Source organism: Cloeon dipterum, chromosome 3 (genome assembly GCF_949628265.1).
Source record: "Cloeon dipterum chromosome 3, ieCloDipt1.1, whole genome shotgun sequence".
In the NCBI taxonomy this organism is placed as follows: domain Eukaryota; kingdom Metazoa; phylum Arthropoda; class Insecta; order Ephemeroptera; family Baetidae; genus Cloeon; species Cloeon dipterum.
The window spans coordinates 20,928,049-20,938,911 of NC_088788.1; the positions used below are offsets into that span (position 1 = coordinate 20,928,049).

The window sequence follows — 10,863 nt, forward strand, 5'->3', positions numbered from 1 at the left end:
TCACACATAATACACCATTCTATTTTTTGTATCTTCGATAATCTTGTAAATGCCGATATTTTGAAATATATCGCGTTTTGCTTTTCAGGATAAATTGATGATAGCTTGAAACCTTTCAAAATCTGGAACAAATTTCAAGAAATGTGTTAAACAACTGAGCTCTAACAAAGGCATTTCATTTAAAATATTTTTTAGTGGCACACAGTCAGATGTCTTAGCAACATTATATTTGTAGAAAAAATGGTGTATATCACTTTTAAAAAATTAATTTATTAAGAAACAATGCTTTTAGAATTAATTATTTTTAATTTCACATTATTGAATAAACGTGGGCAGTTACAATTGGAAGAAATAATCCGTTGGAAGTTAGTTCTAATATGGTATATTAATTTCCATTATCTCGCCGATTTATTTTTCCTCCGTCGTTTTTCTTCCCGTCGTAGGAAGAAAAATGTTAAGCAGTTACCTAGCTTGTAATTTGTAGTTTCTTGAATATTAATAGCAGTTGCACTTGTAATTGAAAATCTGATACTTGTAAGGGAGAGACATTAAAACACCTCCGTATTGCTTGGTGGCTAAGTCCCTACTACTTTATTCACCTTCTGACGCCTGCTCTCTCCAGGCGCCTCCTAAGCGCGCTCATTGTTTGAATCTTTACACAGGAACATACAATTATCATCGCCCCAAGATAAGCACAACATTTACAATAACAATTTTGATTATCTGACATAGTTTACATTTTCCTAACACAATTCAATAATTATTACAGCTCTTCATGCTGCTGTATCTTAAACGTAATTTAACTTATGCAACTCACAGATCTCTTCCTGATTTTTGCTCTTCACCACTCTTCCCTTACAGCGTAAGCCTATCCGGTGGTTTCCTCACTCTAACTGGCCTGGCTGTAGTTACCTGCACTTGATCTTTTATCTTCTCTGGGGGGCGCCCTACCTGAGGGCCTGGTCCCACTGGCTTGACCTGATCCATGTGCCTCTCCACCATCACCTGCTGTTCAGATTCTAGGAGAACCCTCCTGGGGCCCAAGATTTTTTTTAACTTGCCAGTCTCCCATTTTGGTCCTCCAGGTGCAAAATTGCGGAAGACTACACGCTGATCATCCATAGAGAATCTTGACTTTCTAATTGCCGCCGCCGCTTTTCGATCCCTGTCTATCTTCCTCTTCACTAACCCAGCCGATGGGTGCATCTTGTCCAGTATTGTCTGTGGCCGGTGACCAAGGTTGTACTCCGCTGGCGCTACTCCGGTCCTGACATTGGGAGTGGCGTTATGACCTAGAAGGAAGCTATCCAGTTTTGCATCCCAGTGCTGGTTTATCGTCTTCTTTAGGAAGTTCTTCACTGTCTGCACCGCGCGCTCTGCAACTCCATTTGTTGAGGGACTGTAGGGGGGTGAAAATATGACTTCAATCCCATTTGTTCTACAAAACTCCTGGAACTGCTCAGATCTAAATGCTGGTCCATTGTCAGCTACAATGACATCACAGAGGCCATGCGTACGAAACAATCTTCGACAAAATCGACTTGCCTCTTCGGCAGACAGTCCCTTCGTTTTCTCCACATCCATGTATCCTGACAGGCCATCAGCAACAATGATGTAGGTCTCACCTCTTTTCAACTCAAAATAGTCGATGTGGATCCGGCTCCATGGGCGATGCGGTATTGACCAAGGTATCACTAAAGACTTATTTGGGGACCTGTTCACCAGCAAGCATGGCTCGCATTGTGCTGCCAATGCTTCAATATTGGACTCAATTCCTGGCCACCAGAAATAGCTACGTGCTAACGACTTCATCTTGGCGATTCCAAAATGTACCAGGTGAAGGGCTTGTAGCGCTGCGTCCCTCAAACTCGTTGGCACGACCGCTCTTCCTTGTAAGAGGCAAGACTTCACTTGTGCTAGCTGATAATCTTTTTCCGTCTCAGCTTTCAACTGCTCCAATGTCAAAATCTTGTCTTTCTGGAAACACTCGAGGAACGCTATTTTGTACTGTGCAACTTCCAGCTCCTCGTCTTCACCTTCTTCATTTGGCAAGGGTAACCGTTTTAATTTAGTTGGGAGATCTTCATTTATCCCTTTCGCTCGACCAAATATTCCGAGCAATGGCTGGTGATCCGTTATGATGGTAAATGGTCTTCCCCAGAGGAATTGCCGGAATTTCTTCACTGCCCAGATGATTCAGTGCTCTATCCGCTTTTTCAAGTAAGGCATACGGTACTGCTCGTGCTGCATGCTCCTTGGGGACTGCATCAGCTCTCAGAGTCACGTGGATCGGTTCGCCTTTGAACTTGCCAAGGCCTGGTGAAAAAACTTCTTCAAATTCATGGTAGTCTTGAGGTATCTGTTGTATCTTGTACACTGAAGGCACTGCACTGGCACTTGACACTATTTCTTCTTTTTGTCTTGAAATGTCTTCATTGTTGATGTTTCGTAATTTTGGCAAATTCATGGAAATGCCCAATGCGGGGAACCAGTTGCGGCCAATCAACGACGGTCCGTTCTGTTTCATGACCAGCAGCTCCAACTGCTTTGGACTACATTCACCTTTGACCCAGACCTCTAGGTCCACGACACCTGCTGCTTGCACGTCAATGTCCTGGCCCCAGGGTCTCATTTTAATTGTAGATGGTCGTAGTAGATCATTTGGTAACTTGTAACGTAGGTAGGTGCTGTACCCTATCAGTGAGAATGTTGCACCAGTATCCACTTCCATACGCAGCTTCTTCCCATTCATCGGAATCTCTAAATGTAGTGGTTTTTGTTCGCCATTCGCATTGTACTGTAGTTTAAGCAGATAATTAACTACTGCCTCTTCTTGTTGGGTTGCATCCTCCAAGTCTTCCTCAGCCGTCTCCACTACCTCTACATAGTTGGCTTGCATCTGTTTCTTTTTGCAGGCTCCTGTGAAATGGGAACCTTTTGTTTGGCAAAACGAGCAATATGCAGCTGCCTTTGACTGGCATTGATGGAATTTGTGCCCGATTTTTCCACAGCAGAAACATTTGATGTCGCTGCTATTTCCGCTGCTTCTCTGTACTGGTTGGTTCGTCGATCTTTGTAATTCAGGTAGTCGCTTATTACCTTGGAATAGCTTCTGTTTTGGAGTCATGTGGAATTTATGTAGTGCGGCTGCTGCTTGATCCGCTTCCACTTGCTGCGGCTTGAGTGCTTTTGTTGCTGCTTCTGCACGTTCGTGCGCAAGTAACTTCTGCGTCACGAATTCCAGGGTCAGTCTCTCTTCTTTCTCGGCCAGTAATGTCTCCTTCAACTTTTCGCTCCGCATTCCAGAGATGATTCGCGAGCGAATTTGCTCGTTGACGTTTGCATACTTGCACTTGCTGGCGATTTTGTGTAGATCTGCGATGAATTCCGCTGCTGTCTCGTCTTGTTTCTGCACGCGGCTATTCATCTTGTCCTGGTAAACCAGGCTGGATGGCTCGACTTGCTGGAAAAACGAAGCCATTTTTTCCCAGATCTCCTTTAAGGTCACATCCCTTACCTTCTTCGGCAGGCAAACATTTGATAATAACCTTTCAAAAACGTCATAGCTGTCTAAATTGGTAAGGATTATTTGAACTTTTGCAAGACATGCAATGTTTTCCTCTTAATAAAATCAGCTTAAACTTATCTCCAAACAAGTTATTTTCATCACAAAATACCACGAGTTCCTGCTAAATGAGCTAAGTGAAAATCCCAGAAACCAGTTTTTTTTTGCATTTTTGACTCGTGCTCGCCAACAAGATGCGAAGTGATGAACTTTTCATAAGCAGCACCAGTACTAGAGCATGAATTAATTCAGCGGTGTCAGGTGTCAGTGCGAATTCGAAATTTACACAAACAGCGTGCACTAACATTTACGCGACTCGTTATCAAAATCATAATTGGTCTCGCGGAGAGAATATTGGAGAGCAGTGTTGTTATCTCGTTAGCGCCCATTGTGCTGCTGTTTGAACTTGAATTCCGCTTGGGTAATATACTGTTGTGCGGCCGCCCCACTGTCCCCTCCGCCGCCGCCGAGTTTCCCTCTAGGACCCTTCTGCTGCTGCGGCGGCCGTGGCGGCTTTCTCCGTCTTTGCAGCCAGCTCTCCTTTCTATACCTGAGCGCGGCGAGTCAGGTGCAGTAGGACGCGTGCCGCCGTCGCTTGCTGAAGGTTCGTAACTTTTGCTTTCTTTCCGCGACTCGCTCGCTCGCCAATTCGCAGGCGCAATATAATTTTTATCTAATTCAAATCATTTGTTAGAATTTAGGATACAATTTAATCTTGAGAACAATGGAATGCGATTTTTCATTGTTACGCAACCTTATATAAAAGTGTTTTGGTGTCTGCTCTGCTCATCATATACAAGTTTTGTCCATCTGATTCGCGCCGGTGACCCTGGCCTATAGCTGCTATTTAAATCACGCAACTCTGCACCTGATAATTCTGCTCACGCACTTGAACGATAGCGCACGTCTTTTTTTTATTAAAATCGCGTTAGCTTCAAACGCAGAGCAAGCAATTTGAATGAAGGATATTGTCCTGGATTGTTATTTTTTTTGCTGACGACAATTTATTGGATTGCGCGCTCGTCTATTTAAATAAAGCATATGCAAACAGCTCGACTGATGAGCTCCAGTTGCAGCAACGAGGCTGCAATATAATTTATGGTCATTGGACACAACTTAATCCTCGTTAATAGGTTACAAAAATTAGCATCGGCAGCGACTGAACTGATTAAATCACAACTCTGCGAAGCCACACCCAAAATCATATTAAAACAGCTGGCTGGCATGTTCCTGTTTCAAGGTAAACTCGAAAAGGGGACAATTAAAAAAAATAAAATAATAAAAGGATGGCATGCAATTTCTAAAGAAAAATTTTTTCTCTGTCCGTATATTTTGCACTAATGCCACTTCCAGCGAGTCTAATTTCTATGCCTAACAAAAACCGTTCGAGCGCAACAGAAAGTCAATTGGCCGTAGCTGCGCCTTGAGCAGTAAATTATCTTTCGCGAACAGCCTCTGGATATTGGAGATGGAGATCAAACTGCTTTAAATGGAAGAGGAATTTTCGCACAGACATCAAATATACAGTTGATGTTGGCCTTTAAATTGAGGAATGTGACACTCATCCATCACTTTGACCAACAGATAATATAGATGAAAATAAAATTCTTCACCATCAGTCAGATTACACATATCAATGTGGATTAATTTATGGACACGTTTTTGTTCGTTTAAATTAAATTAATTCTAACACTGGATTTTTTTAAATTTTGATGGTTTAAAAATTATACAAAAGTATTATTATTTTTCTTTTGCGACTGTTTTATTGGACTTACCAAATATTGTTTGACTTTTGTTAATGAGAAACCCATGCAACAAAAAAAGGATAACATCCAATCTTCTCACGATAGACGTGGCTAGTAAATAGCATTTTATGGCTCTATCCTCTCTCCAAGGTGAATACTGCTTCGAAATTCCACCCTTTGTTCCGAGTAAAAGGCTAGCCGCGGAGGCAACACCTGCCTAATGCTTGCTCGATCGCATGCACATCGGGAATGCCGTGTTTCCGATCTCACTTGTTCTTTCCATTCAATTTAACATAAGTTTTAATTCTGAATCTAGGGCTGCATTTATTTCATAGAGCTTTGAACGCTACATATGTAACAACGCTTAAATTATTATTCGACGTATTTCTGTCTGTGTTTGGAGAGTAAAAAATAATCTCGAATTTTCTTTGTCGCCGAGGGCTGCGGTCTCCCTGACAAAAAAATTTTTCTACGCCTCATTTTTCATATCTCACAAATTGTCACCGATTGTGACATCCACCGAATCTAACGTGTGTCTTCTCCTCATGAATCCATGGCACGCACCTTTTAACTCTCTGCGCCTTTGTTAGGAAAGCACGACAAGGTCCTCTGACGACACGCATGCCATCCCTGTGCGGGCGGCAGACCCGAATTTTTTAAGCAACTAGCCTTTAATTCTGGGTCAAATTTTTTCAATTCAGTAGCGAAGCTGAGGACACAATGTCGGCGAAGTTGCGGTTAGACGAGACGCCGTTCGTGCTGAAGGAGGATGAGGCCACCTGCCAGCCACACATTTCGTACTTTCAATGGCCGGACTACGTCGTCTGCGCCCTGATGCTGCTCGTCTCGGCCGGCATCGGCATTTTCTACGGCATCCAAGCCAAGAGAAAAAAGGCCAGCGCCGATGACATCCTCGTCGGCGGCAGACAAATGGCCACCTTTCCCATGTCCATGTCGCTCCTCGCCAGGTACGAATTCAATCTGCCCGATCGAAATCAATTTTATGCTCTTCATGTTTTGACAATTTTCGTGATTGCAATAATCATTTTAAATGTTTTCTGCAGCCAACATGATTTTTGTGCTGTGAATATGGTCGGTTAAAAAAAGCGGAATTGCTTCCTCTCAATGAAACTAAAAAGCTCAATCTTTTAGGTAACATAATATACAAACAGCTTTTTTCTTGGTGACTCCAAAAAGACCTACTATACATAAAAAGTCTATTATTTACTGAAGGTGTTCTGGTTGAAATTACGTGGCGGTAACTTACAGTTACACAGAGTATAAAATAATCGATTCAAACTTATCAAAAGAAGTTTGTAAGATAATTCGATTGCTTGAATATCAAAGAACTTTGAACGGAGAAGTTTTTCATATTATGACTGAGTAAAAATTACTGTGAATCGGAAGGCAAAACAAAAAGCTCAAGTCATTATTGTTTATTTTATCTAATCCACTTTAATTTCAAGTGATTGTTAAGTTGTTATGAAATAAAAATAATCGGTCGCTAGCAACATCGCAATTTTATTTGATAATCTCTGACGCACAGAATTTTCAACCGGTGACAATAGCAACATCAACAAGTGATAAATTAAACAGATAAAAAGCGAAGCTAATGTCATAAAACCCCATGTTAAAATAATTTTACTTTGATGCGAACTTGATGTAACCGTTTAATAAAATATTTCTCGCTGTGTCCTTTTTTAGCTTCATGTCCGCAGTGACCTTGTTAGGAAACCCAGCCGAAATGTACAACTACGGCACGCAGTTTGTCATGATCGGCTTTGCCTACATTGTGACCACGCCGATCACGGCCTACCTTTTCATGCCCGTCTACCACCGCCTCGAGCTCACCTCTGCTTACGAGGTGAAATTGACAAAAAATAACAATAAATATCAGCATACTCACTAAATAAAAATATTGGCAGTACCTGGAGATGCGGTTCAACAAAGCAGTGCGTCTTATTGGATGCTGCATATTTACATTTCATATGGTAATTAACGGTGGGAAATAAGATTCAAATTGAACAATTAATTGTGTCTTTTGAGAACAGATTACCTACATGCCAATCGTAGTGTACGCGCCAGCCTTAGCACTTAATCAGGTAACCGGTCTTCACACTTATGCTGCGGTCAGCATTATCTTCGTCGTCTGCATTTTCTACACGTCAATAGTGAGTAGTATTGATCGATTTGAGGGAAATATTTCAAGAACATAATTTTAAGTACAATTTGTAAGATAGTTAAATTTGCATTAAACTAATTATTCTTAATAACAAAATATTACCTAAAAATTATCCTGGATGAGATTCTAATTTATTTAAACTCTGACAATGAGCACTTGAATCGTGTGCCCTTCAAAAATTTTATTAACCTATTATGCATCGTGCGAAAAATCAATCTTGTTTTAATTTGTTTTGATAAATCACAAGTCCACGACACAAGTTCTAAAAAGTTGACTCAGGAGATTTTTAGCCCCGAAACGTAATTCATCTTGTTACGCAGGGAGGAATAAAGGCTGTGATCTGGACGGACACGTTCCAAGTGCTGATGATGTTCGCCGGCATGATGGCGGTCGTTTTCAAAGGCACCGCTGACGCTGGTGGTTTTGGCTACGTCTGGCAAAAGGCAGAGGAGACCGGCAGGAATGAATTTTTCAAGTGCGACTTTTCCTACTCTCAAATCTAGATAATTTAACTCTTAAAACTCAAATGACAGTATGAATGTTGATCCCCGCGAGAGACACACTTTCTGGTCCATGATCGTCGGCGGCTCGTTCCTCTGGACCAGCACGTATGCCGCAAACCAGGCGCAGATCCAACGCTTCCTGACGGTGCCCACCGAAAAACAGGCTGTGAGGTTTGTTACATTAATGTTTTTTAAGCTAAAATTTATCAAATAATGTTTCATAGGATATTAAAAAATAATATCTAAAAGAGCAAATAATACTGACGATAAAGAGCACTAAAAAGTGCTACAAGCTAAGAAGTATTATATATATATATATATATATATATATATATATATATATATATATATATATATATATATATATATATATATAAAGAAAAATGAAAGAGTATTGTAATTGTTTCAGAGGGGCCAAGTAAAAACATTTATATCTCGGTTTAATTAAATTTTTCATAGAGTAAAATCTATATTTTTGATCATTATTGAGGTTTGATCTGAAGTTCATTTCTTGCAAAATCATCAATTTTACAAATTTTTCCGATTTAGACGGTTTTAGATGATTTTAAGTGTGATTCAAAAAGCATATTTATCGCTTACATGACGACTAGGAGCTCATTGTCAGAAGAAAAAACAGTGGACGGTTTGAATCGCTAGTGAAGCCCTTAGTTTTATAAATATGCTTTCTATTTTTTATTTTTGACAAATTGTTTTTTAACATGTATGTACATATCTTTTGGTGAGAATAAACAAGCAATAATAATAGTTCTCCACGATCACGGTTTGATGTTGGATATGCAAAATTTGTAGAGCGATCTGGATAAATTGCGTGGGTTTGGTGACTCTGTTGCTGGTGTGCTGCTGGGGCGGCCTGGTCATGTACGCCTACTACTTCGACTGCGACCCTTTGACTGCCGGGGTAAGACAAACACGAGAGCGCACTGTTTGAGTTAGCATGTGCATTGTATGTGTGTGTGTTCGCAGCAAGTCAAGGCGTCCGATCAGCTTTTGCCGCTCTTCGTCATGGACACGATGGGCAGTTTGCCCGGCATCCCGGGCCTCTTCACCGCTGGAATTTTCAGCGGTGCTCTCAGGTTAATTGAAATTAATTCTTGCCTGCGCGCTTAATCGTCACTTGAGACTTTGCGCCCTCAAAAGCACCGTGTCGACCGGGCTATCAGCGCTGGCGGCCATCACTTTGAAGGACTTCATGGTGGGCGCGTGCAAAATGAACCTGTCGGACGAGAGGCAGGCAGGCTTGGCCAAGTGGATCAGCTTGATCTACGGCCTCATCAGCTTTGGCATCGTCTTCATCGTCGCGCAAATCGGCGGTGTTCTCCAGGTACCAAAAGGGCGTTAATTTTTAAGCTATCCCCGTCCAACAACAATTCAAAAGCTTTTCTAAAAGGTAGTTGAATTTTATCCCTGAAAGTAGTTATCATTGGCCTAATGATCGACTTATTGAGGTAGTTTAATTTAGTCCAACTCTAAAGCTCGTTTGAAAGTATTTCTTTCAATTAAGGAAAATTTATATTCTTGATCTCATTGAAGAATCGATTTGATTTATTTTCCGTTTTTGAAGGGCTCTCACATTGTATATAACGAATCCTTGATGTGCCACTCATTTTGCCAAAATTAATTCCAGGAACAGAAATTTAACCACACAGCTTAAAATTGTCAAATACAATTGGAAAATCTTACAATGTTTCTAGCCAATTAATTAATCATGTATGAATATATAATTGGTAACAGGCGGCTCTCAGCATTCATGGGATTGTCGGCGGTCCGATTCTTGGGCTGTTCAGTCTCGGCCTTTTGGTTCCCTGGGTAAACTGGAAGGTTAGTTTGTAAGGCTGCATCCAATCAAAAAATTAATGTTGCTTATTCTCTCAGGGCGCATTTACTGGCACGATAACAGGCTTAGTATTCGTCGCGTGGATGGGATTCGGCGCTCAGGCTGAAGCGGCCATGGGACATATCTCATTTCCGAAAAAGCCACTTTACACTTTCGGCTGCAACTGCACCGTCGGGCAACCCCCACTACCCCCACCTGAAGGGTGAATAGTCCTGTTTTTTTTACATTTTTTTCTATTTTACGACGCTTTCATAGCTACCCCGACGTTTTTCCTCTCTACGCGGTGTCCTACATGTGGTACTCGCCCATCGGGTGGTTCGTCACGACTCTGGTGGCCGTCTTGGTCAGCTGGCTGACCAAGTTTAATGACCCCAGGCAAATGGACCGCAGGATGCTCTCACCCGGTCTGACCAAACTTATGGACAGTCTTCCCCTCGACTGGCAGGAAAAGCTCAACTGGCCGCTGTTGTCGAAAGAAAAGGAGGACAAGGATAAAAATGTGAGTGGCAAAATGATTTTCTTGTCCTAAAATATTATTTGAAATTTTGTAGATGATTGGTCTGCAAAATATTGGATTCGAAACTGAGATAGTAAACAACACTCTAGGAAAAAAAGAAGGCAGTAGAAGAAGCTCCACAAAAAGCCCGTAAATAAGAAGACTATTCTTCGCGCTCCATAAATAAATCCATTCCAAGAGTGGGAAACGTAACATTCAATCTGAAGCACGTACAACAGTTGTGACTGACTTTATAATTTAATCAGTTGTAAATTATTTTTTAGAAACTTGAATTCGAAATAAAAGACATATTAAATTTATTTAAAACCCAAAAAAGGCTTTGAAAACCAACGAAACGTTAACGCGCACAAACGAGAGCAAGTCGAATGAATTTATCCGCGGAGGAAATGATCGAAGGGCCTATTTCCGTCACGGTGATTTGCTTTGGATCGCGTCGGTGGCGTGCGAGCTAGCCAACCCGGATTAGCTCATCCTGGTCCAGATGCATGAACTGACT

General features: G+C 41.4%; 1 protein-coding gene across 1 annotated transcript; it reads left to right on the forward strand.

Moving 5' to 3' along the window:
* The first annotated feature begins 4,012 nt into the window (after window positions 1-4,012).
* LOC135938350 (sodium-coupled monocarboxylate transporter 2-like) lies at window positions 4,013-10,379 on the forward strand. Its single transcript, XM_065481966.1, has 13 exons — window positions 4,013-4,169; window positions 6,015-6,278; window positions 7,015-7,174; window positions 7,236-7,301; window positions 7,362-7,481; window positions 7,813-7,967; window positions 8,026-8,181; window positions 8,806-8,914; window positions 8,980-9,089; window positions 9,154-9,337; window positions 9,748-9,834; window positions 9,889-10,052; window positions 10,106-10,379. Exons 2-13 carry the CDS (start codon window positions 6,031-6,033, stop codon window positions 10,377-10,379), a joined length of 1,833 nt encoding a protein of 610 aa, XP_065338038.1. The 5' UTR covers window positions 4,013-4,169; window positions 6,015-6,030.
* The last annotated feature ends 484 nt before the right edge of the window (window positions 10,380-10,863 follow it).

Excerpts from the sequence above, each read along its gene's own strand:
- LOC135938350 (XM_065481966.1), top strand. The coding sequence starts at position 6,031 with ATGTCGGCGAAGTTGCGGTTAGACGAGACGCCGTTCGTGCTGAAGGAG. Across the intron at positions 6,279-7,014 it reads TCCATGTCGCTCCTCGCCAG|CTTCATGTCCGCAGTGACCT; the intron begins GTACGAATTCAA and ends GTCCTTTTTTAG. Across the intron at positions 9,090-9,153 it reads ATTTTCAGCGGTGCTCTCAG|CACCGTGTCGACCGGGCTAT; the intron begins GTTAATTGAAAT and ends CGCCCTCAAAAG.